Consider the following 20,015-nt stretch of genomic DNA (forward strand, 5'->3'; position numbering starts at 1 on the left):
GCTGAAAGGATGGTTTTTGAGGTACTTTTCCATATTTATTTATTCGATGATATATTCACAAATATAATAACTTTGCAATATTCATTTTCAATCTAATGGGTGGTTGTTTGTCCTCTCAGCTTTTCTATGATGTTGCTCCAAAGACTGCTGAAAACTTTCGTGCACTGTGTACCGGTAATATTACGTTTGATTTGCATGGAAATTTCTTCAGTTATAAAACATGTTTGTTGGGTTTAGACACTTCCCTTTTCCTTGCAAAACTTCCGCATACCATCCACTGTCAACTGAAAGTTTTGGACAAGTGAATACCTTTTGGTTCTATGAAAAATGGATTGTGCATGGAAAATTAGAACGTAGTAATAAACCGTCTTCTAATTGACAAATAACTGATTTACCTTTCCTTTTTCTTTTGAAATCTGTCATTTTACATTCAGGAGAAAAGGGAGTCAGTTCTAATACTGGAAAATCACTGCATTACAAGGGTTCTTTCTTCCATCAGATTGTAAAAGGATCCATTGTGAGGGTATGTTTTTACTTTTTCGCACATCTAAATTGTTCTTTGGCAGTTCCCATACAGTCTTCAGTCTTTTTTTTGTGGTTAAAAATGGCTTAGTAGTGGTCCCTCTTTTTGTCAGTTTCCCTTGTTTATTCTGTAGGATACAGGGCTGATGGTCACGACTGCTTTTCTTGTGATATAGTTTTAAGGTTGTACTTATGAAGTTATTCATACTCATAATTCTAATAAGCCTCTCAATGACCAGACTCTTTTGTATGTATTATTATAATTTGATTGTGTGTATTAATGTTTGGTTTCCCTTTGGCAGGGTGGTGATTTTATCAATCGAAATGGTAAGTATTCTTTGATTCTTTGCCTCATATTATGAATTATTTCTCCACCTCTTGAAGGTTGCAATTTGATTAAACATATGTAGTTACTTCATGTTTTATCATCTGACCATTCAGTTGTCTGGGTTGCAAGTCTTGTTCCATTTTCATGTTTCCTGTCACAATGGTAATTTCTTTTCTTATTCAATTAGGAAACTAAGAAAGTTCCCTTTGAACGAATACGGATTGGCCTATCATTTTGAGGGGTACTAAAGCGATTTCATTTTCTAACCTGCGTGAACTTCTGTATATTGCTATACAGCCTATACTGTGACTGACTATAATTAATTTTAAATTAAAACCATGCCAACATTGGCTTTTATCTGCATGCAAATTTCTTCACCTGCTCTCTTCTGTTAGTTGTGCTAAAATCATCTAATGTTATGGTTGTTAACTGTCTTCTTTACCAAATTATCGTCTCAAACCAATGTAATGTAAAAGGTGTCCTGAATAATCACACTTCTCATCTCTTAGTGACAGTTAGCATGTTGTGAAACCTCATGATAGTCATCTCTTATCCTCTGCATGCATCCCAAATGCAGCCTGTATTGTACATTACACTAACTCCTGCATCATTTTCCTGTCTGTTTTGCAGGGACTGGTGGAGAAAGCATATATCCCAAGTTTCCAGGTTAGAATGCCAAGTTGTGGTCTTGAACGCGTAGTCCCCAGCTTGGGTTCTTTTGAGTTTTAACTCAGCTTATTTAGTACTTAAAATTCTACCTGTGACTTATTTGTTCAGATGAGTCTCCTAGGCTAAAGCATGATTCTCCAGGCCTTCTATTCATGGCAGTTGCTGATCGCGACACTCTTGGTTCTCATTTTAAAATCACTTTGAAAGCTGATCACCATCTTGATAGGTTTGCTTATTTGTTTTATTGCCAGTGCCATTTAGTTTAGTACTTTGATACCATTCGGATGAGGATAAGGACAACTTATTAGAGCTTATCTGCTATTAATTAGCATGAAGCATTTTAGTACTGTTTGGATGAACTGATTACAAAAGCTTTTGAAAGTTGAAACCCATGGAAGATGTTTTTGGCTTATTCGTGTAAGTTAAAACTAAAGCTTATGAAAAATAAGCCTTCCTAAAATTTATAAACAGCTTAGGAAGTAGCTATTTTTATAATAATTTGACTATAGTAAACATAAAGAATTGTCAAAGTTCTGTTTTTGATTGCTTTTTGAAATTTTGAAACATACATTCAAATTCCGATCGGCTTATTTCTAATGATGCCTATTTTTCTTGCATTGGGTTGGAGAATGTAAATTTCCCGATGGAGTCGTCATTTTGGCTTATGGAACTAAACTTGCTTATCTGTTCAGTTTTGGGATCATTTTGCAGGAAGAATGTAGTGTTTGGCAAGCTTGTGCAAGGGTATGATATATTGAAGAAAATGGAAGATGTGGGCGATGAAGAAGGACTCCCAACGGTTACTGTTAAAATAATTAATTGTGGTGAACATAATGAGGGTGAGAATTCCTTAGCTCGTTTGGGAGAATACTAAGTTCTGCCCTTAATGTTAGTGATGATAGATAAATCCCTAATCAACTGCTGAACATTTCATTTTTAAACTTTGAAAGGCCATTGCATAATGTGTTGTAGTGTTTATTTTCCCTCTTCAAGGTCGATGCGTCTGTCCAGGCTGATAGTGCCATATTTAGATATATTTGGTCTGTTTATTTGAATCTTCATATTTTTTAATTTAGATGGAAAGAAGACACACAAGTCGATAATTGGATCTTCTGAAGCCAATAGTCATGAAGCGCGAAGGAAGGGAAAGCATAAAAAATCTTCAGGAGACAGAAGGAAAAAGAGAAAATATTACTCAACAGAATCAGATAGTTCTTCAGATTCTGACATGGAATCTTCAGAAAGTGATAGTGACTCTGACTCAGATGTGTCCTCGTCATCTTACACAAGTTCCTCCAGTGATGACAGGCGAAGGAAAAGAAAGAGATCTAGGAAAGATAAACATAGACCTGGAAAAAGAAGAGATAAACATCGAGAAAAGAGGCGAAGGAAACAAGATAAGAGATCAAAGCGTAAATCAAGAAGGTATTAAATCTGATTTGAACATTAGGTTATAATCTATAGTTATAAAACTACAGTCAAGTTGTTTGTGAATTATAATAGTATCATGCATATCTTGTGCTCTCATATTGGTCGTGGTTCTTTTTTTTCCCTATTAGTATGTGAATAGTTGACCTAAATATTGTGTGCTGCTGCCTGCTGCTTATTTATATGAATATCATACTTGTTAACCTACCACATGACTTTAGCTGTGCATCCATTGCTCTCAATAAGAGAAAAAGTTTATTTCAACGAACAATTCTACTTTGTTTAACAATTTTGAATGTTGTCTCTGAAAATTTATTGCTTGGTGTTAGGGAATCAGGCAGTCATGCTGATGCAGATGGTGGAAGTAAGAGTAACAACAGCTCTGATGGCAAAAATCTTGATACTCAAGGGAAAATTCAGAAGCATAGAGATCATTCTCAGAGAAATGGTAATTTTGAAGTCCTTCAATTTTTGTTGATTGCATGTGAAAGCCAAATCCTAAAATGTTTGTTGATTGCATGATAAACATAGACCTGGAGAATTATTTTATCTTTTGTCTCCAACAAAGCCAAATCCTAAAATGTAAGCTACATGTTTCAAGGGTTTTTTGGGGGGGCCTGAGTAATTTATGATTTTGTGTTAGTTCTAATTTGCATCTTACATTGAATTGTGGCCTGAGACAATCTAGGACTAACTGGGGGGTTTTGATTTTTAATCACCTAACCTTGCATCTTCTCTTGATTATAAATTTATACTTGTACTGATTGTTAGTTAGTAATGGCAACATCTAGTTTGCCTTTGAATTAGAATTATACTCCTTCCAGTCACTATTATAAGCAAAAAAGTGGCCTAAAATCTTGGTCACTATTATAAGCAAAAGTTAACTACTTTTGACTCATTTCTAATATGCCCTTACTTCAATAAAAAATATTTAATGTTGGTAGTTGAGTGTGTAACATTCAAAGAAACAATTTAGTAAATTTGGAATAAGTTTTACATGAAATCTAGAAAATTAATTACACCTAACTAATTTTCTTAATAACTGAAGTAGCTATTTTTGCTTATAATAGTGACCGGAGGAGTATAAAGCAATTGCTCTTTGCACAAGTAATATGTCATTTGCTGGTCCTTTTTTGTTTGTTGTGTAAAACCACTAAAATTAAGTTTCAACAAATTTGTAGCTTCATACCATGGTATTTAATATATATTTTTAATTTAGTTTTCATTCTCTGGGTAGCATGTGTGATGCCTTCGCTTCGTTTTTCTCTTTTAGCTGAAGTCCAGTCCTCCTCATTTTTGGATAAAGAATTACCTCCTATGAATCATAAAAAGAGGGAGGGTGTGGGCATGCTAGAGGAGGAAGGATTCCCAAAGCCAAATGGAGCACAGCATACCAATGGCGTTGGGGCCAACTATAGATCTGACAGAAGTGAAGAGAGGCAGCCTGACATGGTGGATGATCATCCAGGAAAATCTAGGTCTACTTTCCAATCTTGTCAAACCTCAGTTATTTCTTATGCTTACCATTTCTTCCAGATCTGGTATTTTTATTAAAAGTTGATGAGCAGGAGTCGAAGCATGAGTCCTAAGCGAAGCGTGAGTAAGAGTATGAGTATTAGTCCCAAGAGTGGGAGCAAAATCCAAAGCATTGGTCCAAAAGGGAGGTTGAGCAGAAGTCCAAGTGGTAGTAAAAGCCCTCGTGCTCCATTACGGAAGAGTTTGAGCCAGAGTCCTGTTAGAAGCATAAGCCGGAGTCTAAACAGAAGCATCAGCAGAAGCCCCATGAGAGGGAGGAAGGGGAGAAGTATCAGTAGAAGCCCTATGAGAATTCACACTCATAAAAGTGTCAGCAAGAGCCCTGTGAGAGGTCATGACCTCAGAAGTTTTAGTAAGAGCCCTGCCAGATCTGTTTCTCGAAGCCGTAGGAGCAGGAGTTCTCCTAGAGTATCATCACGAAGAACAGTCAGTAGGAGCCCTGTGAGAAGAGTGTCAAGAAAGAGCATAAGCAGGAGTCCAGTTAGATTATCTGCCAGAAGCCTCAGCAGAAGTTCTAGTAGAGTCCCTTTGAGAAGCATTAGCCGAAGTCCCATCAGAATGGCAAGCAGAGGAAATCTCCGCAGTTATTCAAGGAGTCTTAGCCCTGTTCGCAGGTCAAGGACACCTCGGGGCAGGAGTCTTTCAAGGAGTGTGTCACCTGATGCTTCACCAAAACGTATCAGGAGAGGAAGAGGTTTCAGTGAACGATATTCTTATGCTAGAAGGTATAGAACCCCTTCTCAGTCTCCTGTGAGGTACCGCTACAATGGAAGGAGTGACCGAGACAGGTAAACTGCTTAAGTAGTATGTAGTTTCTAATTTCTTATTAGTCATTTGACAATATTGAGAATATGAGTGTTAAATGTCATAATTTTTTGCACTCTCTGCTCTCAGATATTCAGGTTACAGAAGGTATTCCCCTAGGCGTTTTAGGAGCCCACCGTCACGGAGAAGAACTCCACTAAGGTTGTTTCTCAAACTTCTTATAAAATGTTCACATTTTTATAAAAAAAATCAAGGGTAAAAATCTTGCTTTTGCAGCATGATTTATTTCTCTTCGTTATTTGATTCATTGTTGAGGTAATCAATAATGATTGCATCAAGCCTGTGGAGTAGATTGCACATGATTATTTGAAAACATGTATGTAGGTACCGAAGTAGGAGAAGCAGGACACCATCTGTATCACGCAGCCCACCTTACCGTGCTAGACGGTATAGCCCATCCCGTAGCCCAGTTCGCAATCGTTCTCTTCCTCGTGTGAATAGGCGCTTGTCATCATCCCCTAGCCGAAGTCCATCTCGATCCAAGTCTTCTGTGGAATCACAATCTCCAAGAAAAGCAAGCAGAGATAACAGGTCAAGGTCTTCGTCTAGAAGCTCAGATGGAAAGAAAGGTCTGGTCTCTTATGAGGATGGCTCTCCTGATTCAAGCCCAAGGTGAAATACCAAATTCAGAACGATCAGTGAAACAGTCACCTTAAATGAGCTGGAGGCATTGATTGTTTAAAGCCAAAGGTGAAATATCAAATTGCTGGAATTAGTGAATCTTATATATTCTTCATAAACCAAGGTCATGAACTTTTCTTCCCTCGTTGGGAATTGAAATGGCATGTTGAAAGATAATAGACACCTAGAATAAGTTGTGGAGTTTTAGTTGGGTTGTGGAGTTGTTGGGGTTTATCCGATATTGCTCCTAGTTATTAGTAGCATGAGTTTAATTGATGGAGATTTGGCCTATCCTTTATGGTGAGGGCATGCGAATTAATCCTAATACAGGTGTGTGAAAATATTGATTATTATTTCTGTGTAACGTTTAATTATTTTGGCTATTTTGTTCCCTATACCCACCCTGGATTAACGGTGTGTCCTCGAAGTCGGTCCGAGACCTCGGACCTAAAGCGAAATTATTAGACGTGATTTTTTTAAAATTTAATAATAAATTATTAATATTTTATTTAATAATTATAGAAATTTTTTTTAGTAGAATTAATAATATTTTTAAATTTATTTTTTTTGTATATTTTTTTAAAAATAAAATAAGATATTTTAACGATTCTACATCAACATTAAAAATTTGTGTAAATTTTTTTATATTTTAATTAAAGAAGAAAATAGTGTATATACATTGTACTACTTCAATAAAATAATAATGTTAGTAATATGTTTATCATTTGTCTCTTGATCTACAATAACTCATGTTAAGAGTGTATGCATTGTACAACTCTTACTATCTTTGTAATCAATTTGATGTTGAAAATAAAGAATATTAAATAATTTACAACAAAAATAAAATATTTTATTTTAAATAGTAATGAATTTAATCGTTAAAAATAAAAAGAATATTAAATAATTTGCAATGAAAATAAAATGTTTTATTTAATTTTGTATTGGTTTTAAATTTAAGAATATTAAAATGTAAGATTTTTTTTTAAATAAAAAAAGATTTGAGTCATTTTTATTAATACTTGGGCCGACTCTGCGTATCCTATTGTGGTTGGTTTGACAGAATTCTGGTTGCCTAGGAATGAAAATATTATAGGAGTACATTAAAGTATTTACTTAAAACATTAATATTTTAGATAAATAAATTAAAAGTTACATTAATATTTTAGATAAATAAATTAAAAGTTAATCTTTGTGTATGAAAAGTGAATTCGGGTAGCAAAAGGTAATTAAGGTAGAACTTTCAATTGTCGTAAAATTTAGAAAATCTAGATAGATAATTTTTGGAAAATAATTTGCCCTTTTATTGTGTTGACAAAGGGAGTCAAGATGCTCAATGAAAACTATAAACCTCTTGGGAAACAAATAGTAAATCTCAAGCAAAGTCTCTCAACAGAGCAACAACAAAGAAAAACTAGAGTAAAATTAAAAAAATATATTGTCCATCAGCCTCTCGTGTTAGTCCATTTGCATGAAATATAATACACTATTGATCGTTATGATTTGGTAATATTTTTACACTACAAGTCAATACACTACTATTAATAGTTACAATTTGGTAGTGTTTTTTACACTACGAATCAATACACTATTGATAGTTACTATTTGGTAGTGTTATTTACACTACTGAAAGTTAGAATTCGATAAAAAAAATGAGCAAATATGTAGAGTTGAATAAACAATCACTACACATTTAAGTTACAATTTAGAACGTCATATTTCGATTTGCTATTCAAAAAACATCTAAGTCACTCTCTTAGAACTCTCAATAACTAACCCATGATATATAGCCCACAACACATCAACAATAGTAGAACAATGCTGAAGATTGCAAATGATAGGGTATCGCATGGGTTTAATCAGGTTGTGTTAGCGGGATTGGGTCATGAGAAGTCCAAAGTATGGAGAGTTATGAGAGGGAGAGGAAAAAAAAGAAAAAGAAAATGGGTTGCCGTTTGGTTGACAAAGTGATCTTTGTTTCCTTGAGGAACCCATTCTCTAAAACAGTTGATGTAATTTCCTTTCATATTTCAATAAAATAACTGTCAGTTTTAAGAAGTTACATTATTTTCTTTTAAGTGTGTGTTTGTTGTTCAGTTGAATATATTATTAATTTTAATGTTAGTAACCGTTTGGTTGGCAAAGAGATCTTTGTCTCTTTGAGGAGCTATGTTCTAGAACTATTGATGTAATTTTCTTTCATATTTCAACGAAATAACCAATTTCATTCCAATAGTTTACTTTGCTCTATCAACTGATCCGACCTACCATTGTTCATGCTACCAAAAATGGGTAGTAGACTAACAAAAGTTGAGACACGGTTGGAGTGTGTGGAGTCAGGCTTCGAAGCTCTCGAAGAATCCCTATTGGAGGATATGCGACAATTGCTACGTGAACAATGTCCGTCTTAATGAAGGCTTGTCATCCTCGCCTCTGGATGAATTTCGCCTCTCTGCGAAGAAAGTGACAATCATGTGGTGTGGATTACGTTTCGTATTTCGTTGTAATGAAGAAAACTAATTGATATAATTTTCTTTCATATTTCGTTGTAATGAGTGTTGTCATTTGCTCCATCAGTGTGCTGCAAAACAACTCAAGAGTGATTCCTTATCTTGGGAGAAGATGAGACACTTAATGTTGCAGGAGAGATAATCTGGTTAGAAGTTGAGACAGAAGCGCCTAATGTAGAAGCAAACTTAGAATGTAAGGAGATGAGACTCTTTGGTCACTACGCCAAAAATGACATTTAACAGCGCCCATTTTACAGCGCTTGCTAAACACAAGCGCTGTTGTAATTATATTTTAAAAATAACGGAACCTATTACAGCGCTTTTGATGCAAAGCGCTGTAAAACAAGCGCTGTAGTAGGTCATATAACGTTTGCGCATCACGTTATAAGGCTTTTACAGCGCTTTTTTCACAAGCGTTGTAAAATACATGCGCTTTCATTGAATTTAACTACCTATTACAGCGCTTTTTTCACAAGCGCTGTAAAACACATGCGCTTTCATTGAATTTAACTACCTATTACAGCGCTTTATTCACAAGCGCTGTAAAATACATCTTTCAAATAATTATATACGTTGGGAACCCTCATATCCTCTACATCTTTCAAATAATTATATACGTTGGGAACCCTCATATCCTCTACATCTTTCAAATAATTATATACGTTGGGAACCCTAATATCCTCTACGTACTGTGCGGCCATCTACGTTGTCTAAGGTATTTTTTACACATGATCTGTTATGTTTTGAAATTGTCAAAAATTGTCAAAAACTCATACCACATGATCTGTTCTGTTTTGAAATTGTTAGTTGATATTGGTTTCTTTTTGAAACTTGTTGATATGTTTTGAAAGCTTATTATTTTTGTTACTGCATTTATATAGGTGGTATAATATGGATAGGAAATGGATTTCAGCCAATCGATTGTCAAAAGAGTATGAAATTGGAGTGAAGGAGTTTGTTGAGTTTGCAGTGAAGAATGCAAAAGATCCAAATAGAGTAGTTTGTCCTTGTTTAAAATGTTGTTTTGGAAAACGTGTTAGAGAAGATGAATTAGAAGGACATCTAGTATGTAATGGAATTGATCAAAGCTACACATGTTGGATAAGACATGGTGAGAAAAAAAAAAAGGAAACATTAATTTTGAGAATAGTTCGACATATGCTTCAACTGACTTCGATACAGATACATATGAGCCGGACCGAGTTGATGAGATTGCAAAAGCAGTTGAAGAAGATCTTCGAGATTGTCCTAAAATGTTTGAAAGTTTGTTGAGTGATGCAGAGAAAGAATTATATAATGGTTGTACTAAATTCACAAGACTGTCAGCGATATTAAAGTTGTACAACTTAAAAGCGAGTAATGGATGGTCTGATAAAAGCTTTACGGAATTATTAACACTCATAAAAGATATGTTGCCAGATGATAATGAACTTCCCAGTCGAACCTACGAGGCTAAACGGATTTTGTGTTCTATTGGAATGAGTTACGAAAGGATTCATGCGTGTCCTAACGATTGCATTTTATTTCGAAACGAATATGAACTACTTAAGGCGTGTCCGAAATGCAATGTCTCTCGATATAAGAAGAAAGAATCTACTCCAGCAAAAGTCGTGTGGTATTTTCCTATAATACCAAGATTTAGGCGCATGTATCGCAGTGAAGAAGATTCAAAACACTTGACATGGCATGCAGATGAAAGAATTAGAGATGGAATGTTTCGACACCCTGCAGATTCCCCACAATGGGCAAAAATTGATCACGAGTATCCTGAATTCGGGATAGAGTCAAGAAATCTAAGACTTGCACTTTCTACTGATGGAATGAATCCACATGGTCTTCAAAGCATCTCACATAGCACGTGGCCTGTGATTTTGGTAATATATAACCTACCTCCATGGTTATGTATGAAGCGTAAGTTTATGATGTTGTCTCTGTTAATTTCTGGACCCAAACAACCGGGGAATGATATCGACGTATACTTGACTCCTCTAATCGAAAATTTAAAAAGTATGTGGGAGACAGGTGTGGAAGTTTATGATGGGTATAAGAAAGAATGTTTCAATTTAAGGGTTATGTTGTTCGGCATAATTAATGATTTTCCAGCATATGGTAATTTATCAGGATATAGCATTAAAGGTCAGTGTGCATGTCCTATATGTGAAGAGAGTACAAATTGGATGCGGTTGAAACATTGTAAGAAGAATGTGTTTCTTGGACATCGTAGATTTTTACCTTATAGTCATCAGTATCGTGGGTGGAGAAATGCATTCAATGGAAAATCAGAGGAAGGTAAAGCTCCTTTAGCACCGACTGGATATCAAATACTTGAAAAAGTACAAGGTTTGACCAATAAATTTGGCAAACCTTTTGCGGGAGAGCTGGTGAAAACTGGGTGGAAGAAAAAGTCAATTTTCTTTGAATTGCCATATTGGAAGTCATTGTATGTAAGACATTTCCTCGATGTGATGCATATTGAAAAAAATGTATTTGAAAGTGTTATTGGTACGTTACTCAATGTTCCAGGAAAGTCTAAAGATGGCGTCAATGCAAGATTGGACTTGGTCGATATGGGAATAAGAAATGAACTGGCTCCAGTAAAGAAAGGAAATCGCACATATCTACCTCCAGCCGCTCATACTCTATCTAGAAAGGAAAAAATTGTTTTATGTAAATTTCTACACGAAGTTAAAGTTCCAGAAGGATACTCTTCGAACATTAAAAATTTGGTTTGTATGAAAGACCTCAAGTTAAAAGGTTTGAAGACCCATGATTGTCATATTATAATGGAGCATTTGCTACCAATAGGTATACGTTCCATTTTACCTGAAAAAGTTCGACTAGCCTTAACTAGATTATGTTTCTTCTTCAGGGAAATTTGTAGTAAAGTGATCGACCCTCAGAAATTACCGACATTGCAGAGGGAAATTGTTGTTACTTTGTGTGAGCTTGAAATGTATTTCCCACCATCGTTTTTTGATATAATGGTTCACCTTACTGTTCATCTGGTTAAGGAGACACAACTTTGTGGGCCAGCTTATATGAGATGGATGTATCCGATAGAACGATATATGAAAATATTAAAAGGGTACGTAAAAAGTAGAAGTCGACCAGAAGGTTGTATTGCTGAACGATACATTGTTGAAGAGGCTGCTGAATTTTGTACTGAATATCTGTCCAATGTTGAATCCATAGGGCTTCCCATGTCTCGTCATTCGGGAAGACTATCAGGAGAAGGGATAACTGGAAGGAGACTACTGACTATATCAAGGACAGAATGGGAGCAGGCACAATTGTATGTTCTGCACAATGATGATGAGGTTCAACCGTATGTTACAATACACATTGATCAGTTATCTCGTTTGAACATGAATAGGAATCAAAATTGGATAACTCGAGAGCACAATCGAAGTTTTGTAACATGGTTAAAAAATCACATAATGTCAAAATTTGATATAGACCCCGGATCAATTTCAAATAGATTGAGGTGGCTAGCAAATGGTCCGAGCTTACATGTCTTTTCTTACACTGGTTATGTTATTAACGGCTACACATTTTATACCAAAGAACAAGATGATCAGACCACTATGCAAAATAGTGGAGTCACTCTCGTAGCTGAAGCGATGCATGTCTCAAGTGCAAAAGACAAAAACCCAATATATGCAAATCTATCATATTTTGGGGTTATCGAGCGCATATGGGAGTTAGACTACACAATGTTTCGTGTTCCCATATTTGGTTGCAAGTGGGTCGATAATAATAATGGCGTTCGGATTGATGAGTCAGGATTCTTGCTTGTCGATTTTAATAGGGTGGGATACAAAGACGAGCCTTTTATTTTAGCGTCGCAAGCTCAACAAGTGTTTTATGTCACTGATCCTTCTAATGATAAATGGTCTGTTGTCCTATCGACCAATAAAATAAGTGATGATAACAATAATGATGAAGATGTTGGTAATGATCTTTTATTTGCAACATCACAACAACCACATGAAATTGATTCAACTGATGATGGTTTATATCTTAGAGATGATCATGATGAGGGAATTTGGATTAATCCATCGTTTCGTATTGTAAATGGACAAACAAATGTGAATGTCACCAGGAAAAGAAGAAGGGCATCTTAATGTATATATATGTTTAATTGTTTTATATAAGCTATGCATGTAATCTGAACTGTGTTATTGTAAATATGCATGTAATCTGAATTGAGTGTTTTATACTAAGTTCTGATTAATTTATTTTCTGATTAATTTATTTTCTGCTTATATTTAGCTTGATTTGAGTGTTTTATACCAAGTTCATGTAACAATGAGTGTTTTATATTTAGCTTGATTTACATGAACTGAACTGAATATAAATTAGTAATTTACATGAACTGAACTGAACTGAATAGAGAGATTCTCTTTTGCTCAGTGCATATATATATATAGATTCTTCAGAATACTCATTTCTAATAATTCATCATCTCCTAAAGTATTGTGATAAAGACAATGATAACAATATTTTTAATCCAATAAACAATGATAAAAATGTTTTTAATGTCATCCCAACCCAAATAAACCAAACACAAAAATAAAATAAAGAGACATTTTACAGCGCTTATCTTAAAAAGCGCTGTAAAAGATCCTTTTAAAAATAAAATAATGAGTGTTTTATACCTTTTACAGCGCTTTTCACACAAAGCGCTGTAAACGACTCTTTTGAAAGTGAGTAAAAAAGACATTTTACAGCGCTTATTTGACAAAGCGCTGTAAAAAAGCTTTAAAAATAATATTCATCAGACACCTAATTTCTTCAAACACCTTGTACGCATCATGGGAATCCAAAAAACATCAGACACAAACCCATTTCTTCAAACACCTTGTACGCATCATGGGAATCCAAAAAACATCAGACACAAACCCATTTCTTCAAACACCTTGTACGCATCATGGGAATCCCCAAAAACACCAGACACAAACCCATTTTTCGCAACATGGCAATGATCCTGAATACCAATTAAGTTTCGATTTAAGAAGGAAAGAGAATGTAAAGAGATAAAAAGGGTGTTGAGGTGGAGATTGAATTGTGAAAGAGTAAGCTTTGATGTTTGTGAAGAAGATGCATAAAAGGAGAAGAGTTTGGTGAAGAGGAAGGGATTTTTGTGGTGACCAGTTACTACTATGTGGGTTTTGCATGCATGTTGAGCTTGTTTAAAAAATAACATAACATAACAAAACACAAAAACAATAAGGCCTTTTACAGCGCTTATTTGGAAAAAGCGCTGTAAAAGAGCCTTTTAAAATTAACATAAAGAGACATTTTAGAGCGCTTATGTGGAAAAGCGCTGTAAAAGGCTTTAAAAAACATTCATATAACATAATAACACACGGAGGTCTTTTACAGCGCTTATTTGGGAAAAGCGCTGTAAAAGAGCCTCTTAAAATTAACATAAAGAGACATTTTAGAGCGCTTATGTGTAAAAGCGCTGTAAAAGGCATTCAAATAACATAATAACACACGGAGGTCTTTTACAGCGCTTATTTGAAAAAAGCGCTGTAAAAGAGCCTTTTAAAAATTTAACTAAAGAAGCCTTTTAGAGCGCTTATGTGTGAAAGCGCTGTAAAAGGCATTCATATAACATAATAACACACGGAGGTCTTTTACAGCGCTTATTTGAAAAAAGCGCTGTAAAAGAGCCTTTTAAAAATTTAACTAAAGAAGCCTTTTAGAGCGCTTATGTGTGAAAGCGCTGTAAAAGGCATTCATATAACATAATAACACACGGAGGTCTTTTACAGCGCTTATTTGAAAAAAGCGCTGTAAAAGGCATTCAAATAACATAATAACACACGGAGGTCTTTTACAGCGCTTATTTGAAAAAAGCGCTGTAAAAGGCATTCAAATAACATAATAACACACGGAGGTCTTTTACAGCGCTTATTTGAAAAAAGCGCTGTAAAAGAGCCTTTTAAAAATTTAACTAAAGAAGCCTTTTAGAGCGCTTTACAAAATAAGCGCTGTAAAAGGCTTATAAAAAGCGCTGTAAAAGTGTTACGTATATATAACAGTTACCTCTTCAGTTTCCTCTTCATTACGTAACCTTCATCTCAACCTTCATTTCTTCTCTTCTTTTGCAAACCCTATCATCCCGTCCTTTACGAACCTTATTTCCACGATCATCTCCTTCATTTCGAACCTTATTTCCATCCAAGATCATCTCTCCCATTTCACACAATATATTTTCATTGAAATACGTAACCCTCATTACGTATTTCTTCAAACCGTATTTCTGTGAACCATATTTCTGTGAACTTTCTGCAAACCCTCTTTTCTTTGCATTTCGTCTTTCTTCGAACCATCATTATTCAGGTATTGATGTTATTAAATTTTTGTAATCATTAGAATGCATGTTGAGCTTTTTTAAGATATACTGATACATGTTGAGTTTGTTTATAATAATGCATGATCCATGTTGAGCTTGTTGATGTTATACTAAAGTGCATGTTGAACTTGTTGTAGTTAAATGGATACAAACAAAGATTTAGAAGTTCAAAATGAAGAAGTTGGCACCTCTAAGACTTACGAAAAAGAAGTCAAACGTGGTGCAACTATCATGCAAAGGGTGATTAAAGCACGGAGCAGTGGCATTAAATTTGAGGTATACTATATATACTCTGTTTGCTGTGTGTTTTTTTATCTTTTTTTAGGGTTTAGGGCATGTACTTACTATATGAGTTTATTAGGTTGGCTGGAACGAGAGTGGTCAGCCAGTTGACCCCAACAGCTCCATGTTTGTAAGCTACATTGGGGCTGTTGTTCGTCAAAATGTCCCAATAACAATAGACAACTGGAGAGATAAGGCGTTGAAGGATGCCAAAGATATCATCTGGAATGACATTCAAGTAAATATTTTGATCTACTCTTTTGTCATTTATAATTTTTTTTCTGTAAAATACATTACTTATAATTGTTTTCATTGCAGACCACTTTTGTTCTTGATGAGGAACGAAAGTCATATGTTTTGAGAGTTGCTGGGAAAATCCATCGTGGATTTAGATCCCATCTCTCAAATTTCTATCTAAAAGATAGAGAAGGAAACACAAATGCTGAACCTCCAAAGATATATCAACATTATATATCAAAGGATGAATGGAGTGCATTTGTTTCCAAACGTTCTGACCCGGCGTTTGTCGTAAGTGATTAATTTATTAGCATTTGTGTTTTATTATTCATATTCGTAGCGTATTTTAAATTTTTACACAATTGCTATTTTTTTTTTATATAGAATATTAGTAAGGCAAATCGCGAACGGGCAAGCAACCCAAAACACCCATACAAGAAATCACGTATGGGATATGCACGCCTTGAACAAAAAATTGTAAGTAATTAAACATCACTTGTAATTTGTATTATAAACTATAGTGTGTAACTAATTTGTATTATTTTGTTTATGATTTTAACGAATAGAGAAAAGACACCCAAGCCGATCAACCCTTGGGTCGTCATATCTTATGGAAGGAAGCGCGTGTTAACAAAGAAGGAGTGGTTGATAATGAAAATGTCAAGAAAGTTGTAGAACTTTGTGTAAGTATATTATCACTTTAATATTTTTTAATATTGTATTTTAAAAATGCTATTGAACTTATCTTTTTAATGTTACATGTATTTTAGGAAACTATTGAACAAAGTTCTGAAACTCAAGAGGGCAACAAGGATACGTGCAGGGACATTCTTGGGAAAGTGTTTAATGTCCCTGAGTATTCCGGTCGAGTGAGGGGGAAAGGATTTGGCGTAACTCCCAAAAGCTTTTTTCCTCAAGAGAAGCGCCAAAAACCTTCCAACGAGGAAGTATTAGAGAAGCTCAGAATCTTATCGGAGCAAGTGGCACTCTTGGTGAATACGAATAAAGACAAGCAACTTCCGGTTCAGCTCCAACCTGAAATACAAATGGAGAGTGAAACCGGGAGTTGCAACGTCGGTTTGAAGAGTATTCCCGAGGTAATTAATTACTTACTACTTACTTGCTTATGTAATTACTTATGTATTAAACAAACTTATATATTAACTGTACTTATGTTTTAACTATTGATGTAGGGTGTCACTACATGTGTCCTATACTTGTCCTCGCCGACTCAACGGAAGGTGGGAAAAGGAATATTGCACAATACTTCGGGAGAAGTATTGCACAATATTCCGATCCCCGCGGGCCATGTCAAAGTATCGCCTACGGTTGCTTTCGAACCAACTGCACCGTTGCCCATACCGGACAACGATGGAGATATGAAGTTCTTAAGCGACGCTATTGGCAGTTACGTGGCATGGCCCACACACCTTGTTGCCCTCGAAAAAAAGATTCCCAAGGACAAATCAGTTACATCTCCCGAAAAGGTTTGTCACATTTATTGCCTAAGGTTTTTTATTTTTTCAGATTCAATAAACTAACATTTTACCTCATTTTTGTAGGTCCAAATAAATAAACCACCCCTACAGCCAAAAAAAGGCAGCAGACCTCAAAAATTGGAGGTTAATAGGGCTGCCAAACTACAAAGGCTGGAGGGTAATAAAGCTGCAAAACTTGCAGCAACAAAAAATCTGGATCGGGGAAAATCGGTCGCTGCTGCTGCTGCTCCTAATAAAAGTCAGCCACGCCTTGGTAAATACGGGGCGTGTCTTGACATCCAAATAAAAAGGAACATGGGCAGCAGCAACGATTCGCCCATTGTACAAATGAATCAAGACATCTTTGGAGATGAGTATATTGAATACCTCGAAAAGGAGCAAATGTACGATCTTCTCGAACATAAGGAGCTGAGTGTTACTGTAATCAGCTTGTACATAAGGTAAAAAATACTTTTAATTGCATTTATTTGTAATTAATTAAATGTATTGGTAATTAATCTAGTTTAAAATTTTCATTGAAGGTTTTTGTACGAGAAGGTCGTGTGCACGAGGAAACTGTCAAATAAATACTCATTCTTGTCTCCGCATAAGATGTCGATGTTCAAACTCGATCCAGACAATGTAAAACACTACATTGTAGATATGTTTTTAAGAAATAAAGAAAGTGATAAATTGTTCTTGGCACCATATAATTCAGGGTACGTAATTTTATCTTTTTTAATTGATGAGAATTTAATTTATTAGTTGTCTATAAACAAAATTGCTTAACCAATTTTTTGTTGTTGTAGGGCACATTGGGTGCTATTTGCAATCAATGCGGTCTCTGAAGTGATATACTATTTGGATCCCGTGCACGGCGATTACACCAATCACCCCGGAATAAAGAATATGCTCGACACGTAAGTAATATTCATTTATTTCTTACATATATATATTTATATATATATATATATAAATATATATATGTAAGAAATAAATGAATATTACTTACGTGTCGAGCATATTCTTTATTCCGGGGTGATTGGTGTAATCGCCGTGCACGGGATCCAAATAGTATATCACTTCAGAGACCGCATTGATTGCAAATAGCACCCAATGTGCCCTACAACAACAAAAAATTGGTTAAGCAATTTTGTTTATAGACAACTAATAAATAGGTGTGTTTGTGTCATTGGATTAACATTTAGGTCATTTTCGTCCTCCCTAGGCTTTTTCTAGTCCAATTAGGGTTTTTAACAAATCTTGTGAATCTAATAGGTGTGTTTGCACTACGCGAAAAAACGGCTTTTACAGCGCTTTTTTTAAGCCATTTACAGCGCTTTTTCAAAAAAATAAGCGCTGTGGAAACGAGCGCTGTAAATGATACAACAGCGCTTTTAAAAAAGCGCTATAAAACATGTAAATACAACGCGCGCTTGTTATGCACATTTTACAGCGCTTCTTCACAAAAAGCGCTGTAATATGCACCCCATTATATGAGTTATGGGTGGGCATATTACAGCGCTTTTGTGAGAAAACGCTGTAATATGCCCACCCATATATGAATTATGGTTGGGCATATTACAGCGCTTGTTTGAGAAAGCGCTGTAATATGCACACCCATAACTCATATAATGAGGTGCATATTACAGCGCTTTTTGTGAAGAAGCGCTGTAAAATGTGCATAACAAGCGCGCGTTGTATTTACATGTTTTATAGCGCTTTTTTAAAAGCGCTGTTGTATCATTTACAGCGCTCGTTTCCACAACGCTTATTTTTTTGAAAAAGCGCTGTAAATGGCTTAAAAAAAGCGCTGTAAAATGCGTTTTTTCGCGTAGTGGGTGTTACACAATCATTGGGTGCTAGAATTCACACCATGCGTTTGGAAGCAATTTTGAATGGAGATTTTGTGTTGGTGCTGATTGATAGTTGTGCAGCACACAATTTTATTTCACCAATCGTGGTGGAAGCTTTGGACCTAACAATGACGTATTCTATGCATATGGGACTATGTTTGGGTGATGGACATAGAGTCATGACGTTGGGTATTTGCAAGAATATTTTGTTGACGCTAGGTAATTTGAAGATTATCATTGAAGCTTATGTATTGGGACTTGGTGAGGTGAATTTGATTCTTTGAGTGGTATGGCTAGAAACTTTGGGTGGAGTTATTGTTGGACCTTTTGTTGAGAGTATACTTTAAATCATGAACAAGAAGATGATGAAGTTGATGATAACGAAGGTTGCACAAATAAATTGCAAAGTGTGTGTCACACTAAGCTTTAAGTTTGATTCACCATATATATATATATATATATATATATATATATTGAATGCAAACGAGTTAACCGCCAAATCTCCTTCAGGATATTTTAGAATCCTTGAAGTGAATTGCATATTCAAATCAAGCTTATCCATCAATGATAATTACAGAATAAAGTTTCTTCATTTACTCTCGTGCACTGGAGAAATAAAGAAATGAATCAGAAATATTTTTGATAGAAGCTTGACACATGTAACATGAAATTTCGTGTTCTTCTTTTATGTCTTCAAAGTGTCTCTATTTATAGAGAGACTTATACCAATTGGTGAAAGAAAACAACTCTTGAAAAAAATTATAACATTTGGTAATTTAAAAGATGCATTGATTTGAATCAAACCCAAACATTGCAACCATTTGACCAAGTAGTACATTAAGTTATTTTATTTTGCTACATTAATATAGCTATTAGAGATTTCCAAATATTTTTTGGAAATTCCCCTCACAATCCTGCACCATTTTTAAAATATATCTAAATCCATTATCTAAAAAAACTCATGGTTTCTGATAAAAGTATTTTATGATTTGAACAATTACTTAGTAAATTATGTTTTCACTCATTCCCGATTAGGTTGGTAGACAAGCTTTGAACCAACCATCATTAGAACAAACGTGCATAACTCACACATGAAATCTCGGTACCATTGATTGAATTATAAAAATGATACATTTGATAAGGCCATGTGTCTCATATCCTTTTCGTGAGAATTTAAGAGTTAAGCTATTGAACTCTATGAAGCGGCCCACTTCATTCTCATATAGGTGGACTATATAAGAAATGCACCCATAATTATATATTCTAGCAAATATATGTTATATGTCCATTAAGAGGAGACATCATCCTACCACTTTTATTTTATGGTCCAAGTACTTTTACCCTTTGGGATATATCTATTGT

At 35.0% G+C, this 20,015-nt stretch overlaps 1 protein-coding gene and 1 long non-coding RNA gene across 8 annotated transcripts in view; both read left to right on the plus strand.

The window, feature by feature from the left end:
* Positions 1–6,312, plus strand: part of LOC101509078 (uncharacterized) — a 7,899-nt gene extending 1,587 nt beyond the window's left edge. For 5 of the 7 annotated variants that reach the window (XM_073367479.1, XM_073367482.1, XM_073367480.1 and 2 more), the window contains exons 3-15: positions 1–21; positions 120–174; positions 435–523; positions 825–849; positions 1,481–1,516; positions 1,628–1,745; positions 2,231–2,358; positions 2,596–2,944; positions 3,277–3,395; positions 4,185–4,425; positions 4,516–5,271; positions 5,378–5,449; positions 5,633–6,312. In XM_073367479.1, the coding sequence (XP_073223580.1) occupies positions 1–21; positions 120–174; positions 435–523; positions 825–849; positions 1,481–1,516; positions 1,628–1,745; positions 2,231–2,358; positions 2,596–2,944; positions 3,277–3,395; positions 4,185–4,425; positions 4,516–5,271; positions 5,378–5,449; positions 5,633–5,924 (2,301 nt within the window). In that variant the 3' untranslated portion in view covers positions 5,925–6,312. Of the gene's footprint in view, positions 22–119; positions 175–434; positions 524–656; positions 706–824; positions 850–1,480; positions 1,517–1,627; positions 1,746–2,230; positions 2,359–2,595; positions 2,945–3,276; positions 3,396–4,184; positions 4,426–4,515; positions 5,272–5,377; positions 5,450–5,632 lie in introns of those variants that run through there. The other 2 variants (XM_073367478.1, XM_073367483.1) reach the window with 2 other exon arrangements.
* A 2,712-nt stretch (positions 6,313–9,024) lies between these two features.
* Positions 9,025–9,670, plus strand: LOC140920205 (uncharacterized). Its single transcript, XR_012162904.1, has 2 exons — positions 9,025–9,151; positions 9,318–9,670. It is a non-coding gene; the product is annotated as an uncharacterized lncRNA (long non-coding RNA).
* Positions 9,671–20,015: the final 10,345 nt, after the last annotated feature.

This window comes from Cicer arietinum, chromosome 4, assembly GCF_000331145.2.
Source record: "Cicer arietinum cultivar CDC Frontier isolate Library 1 chromosome 4, Cicar.CDCFrontier_v2.0, whole genome shotgun sequence".
NCBI classification, from domain to species: Eukaryota; Viridiplantae; Streptophyta; class Magnoliopsida; order Fabales; family Fabaceae; genus Cicer; species Cicer arietinum.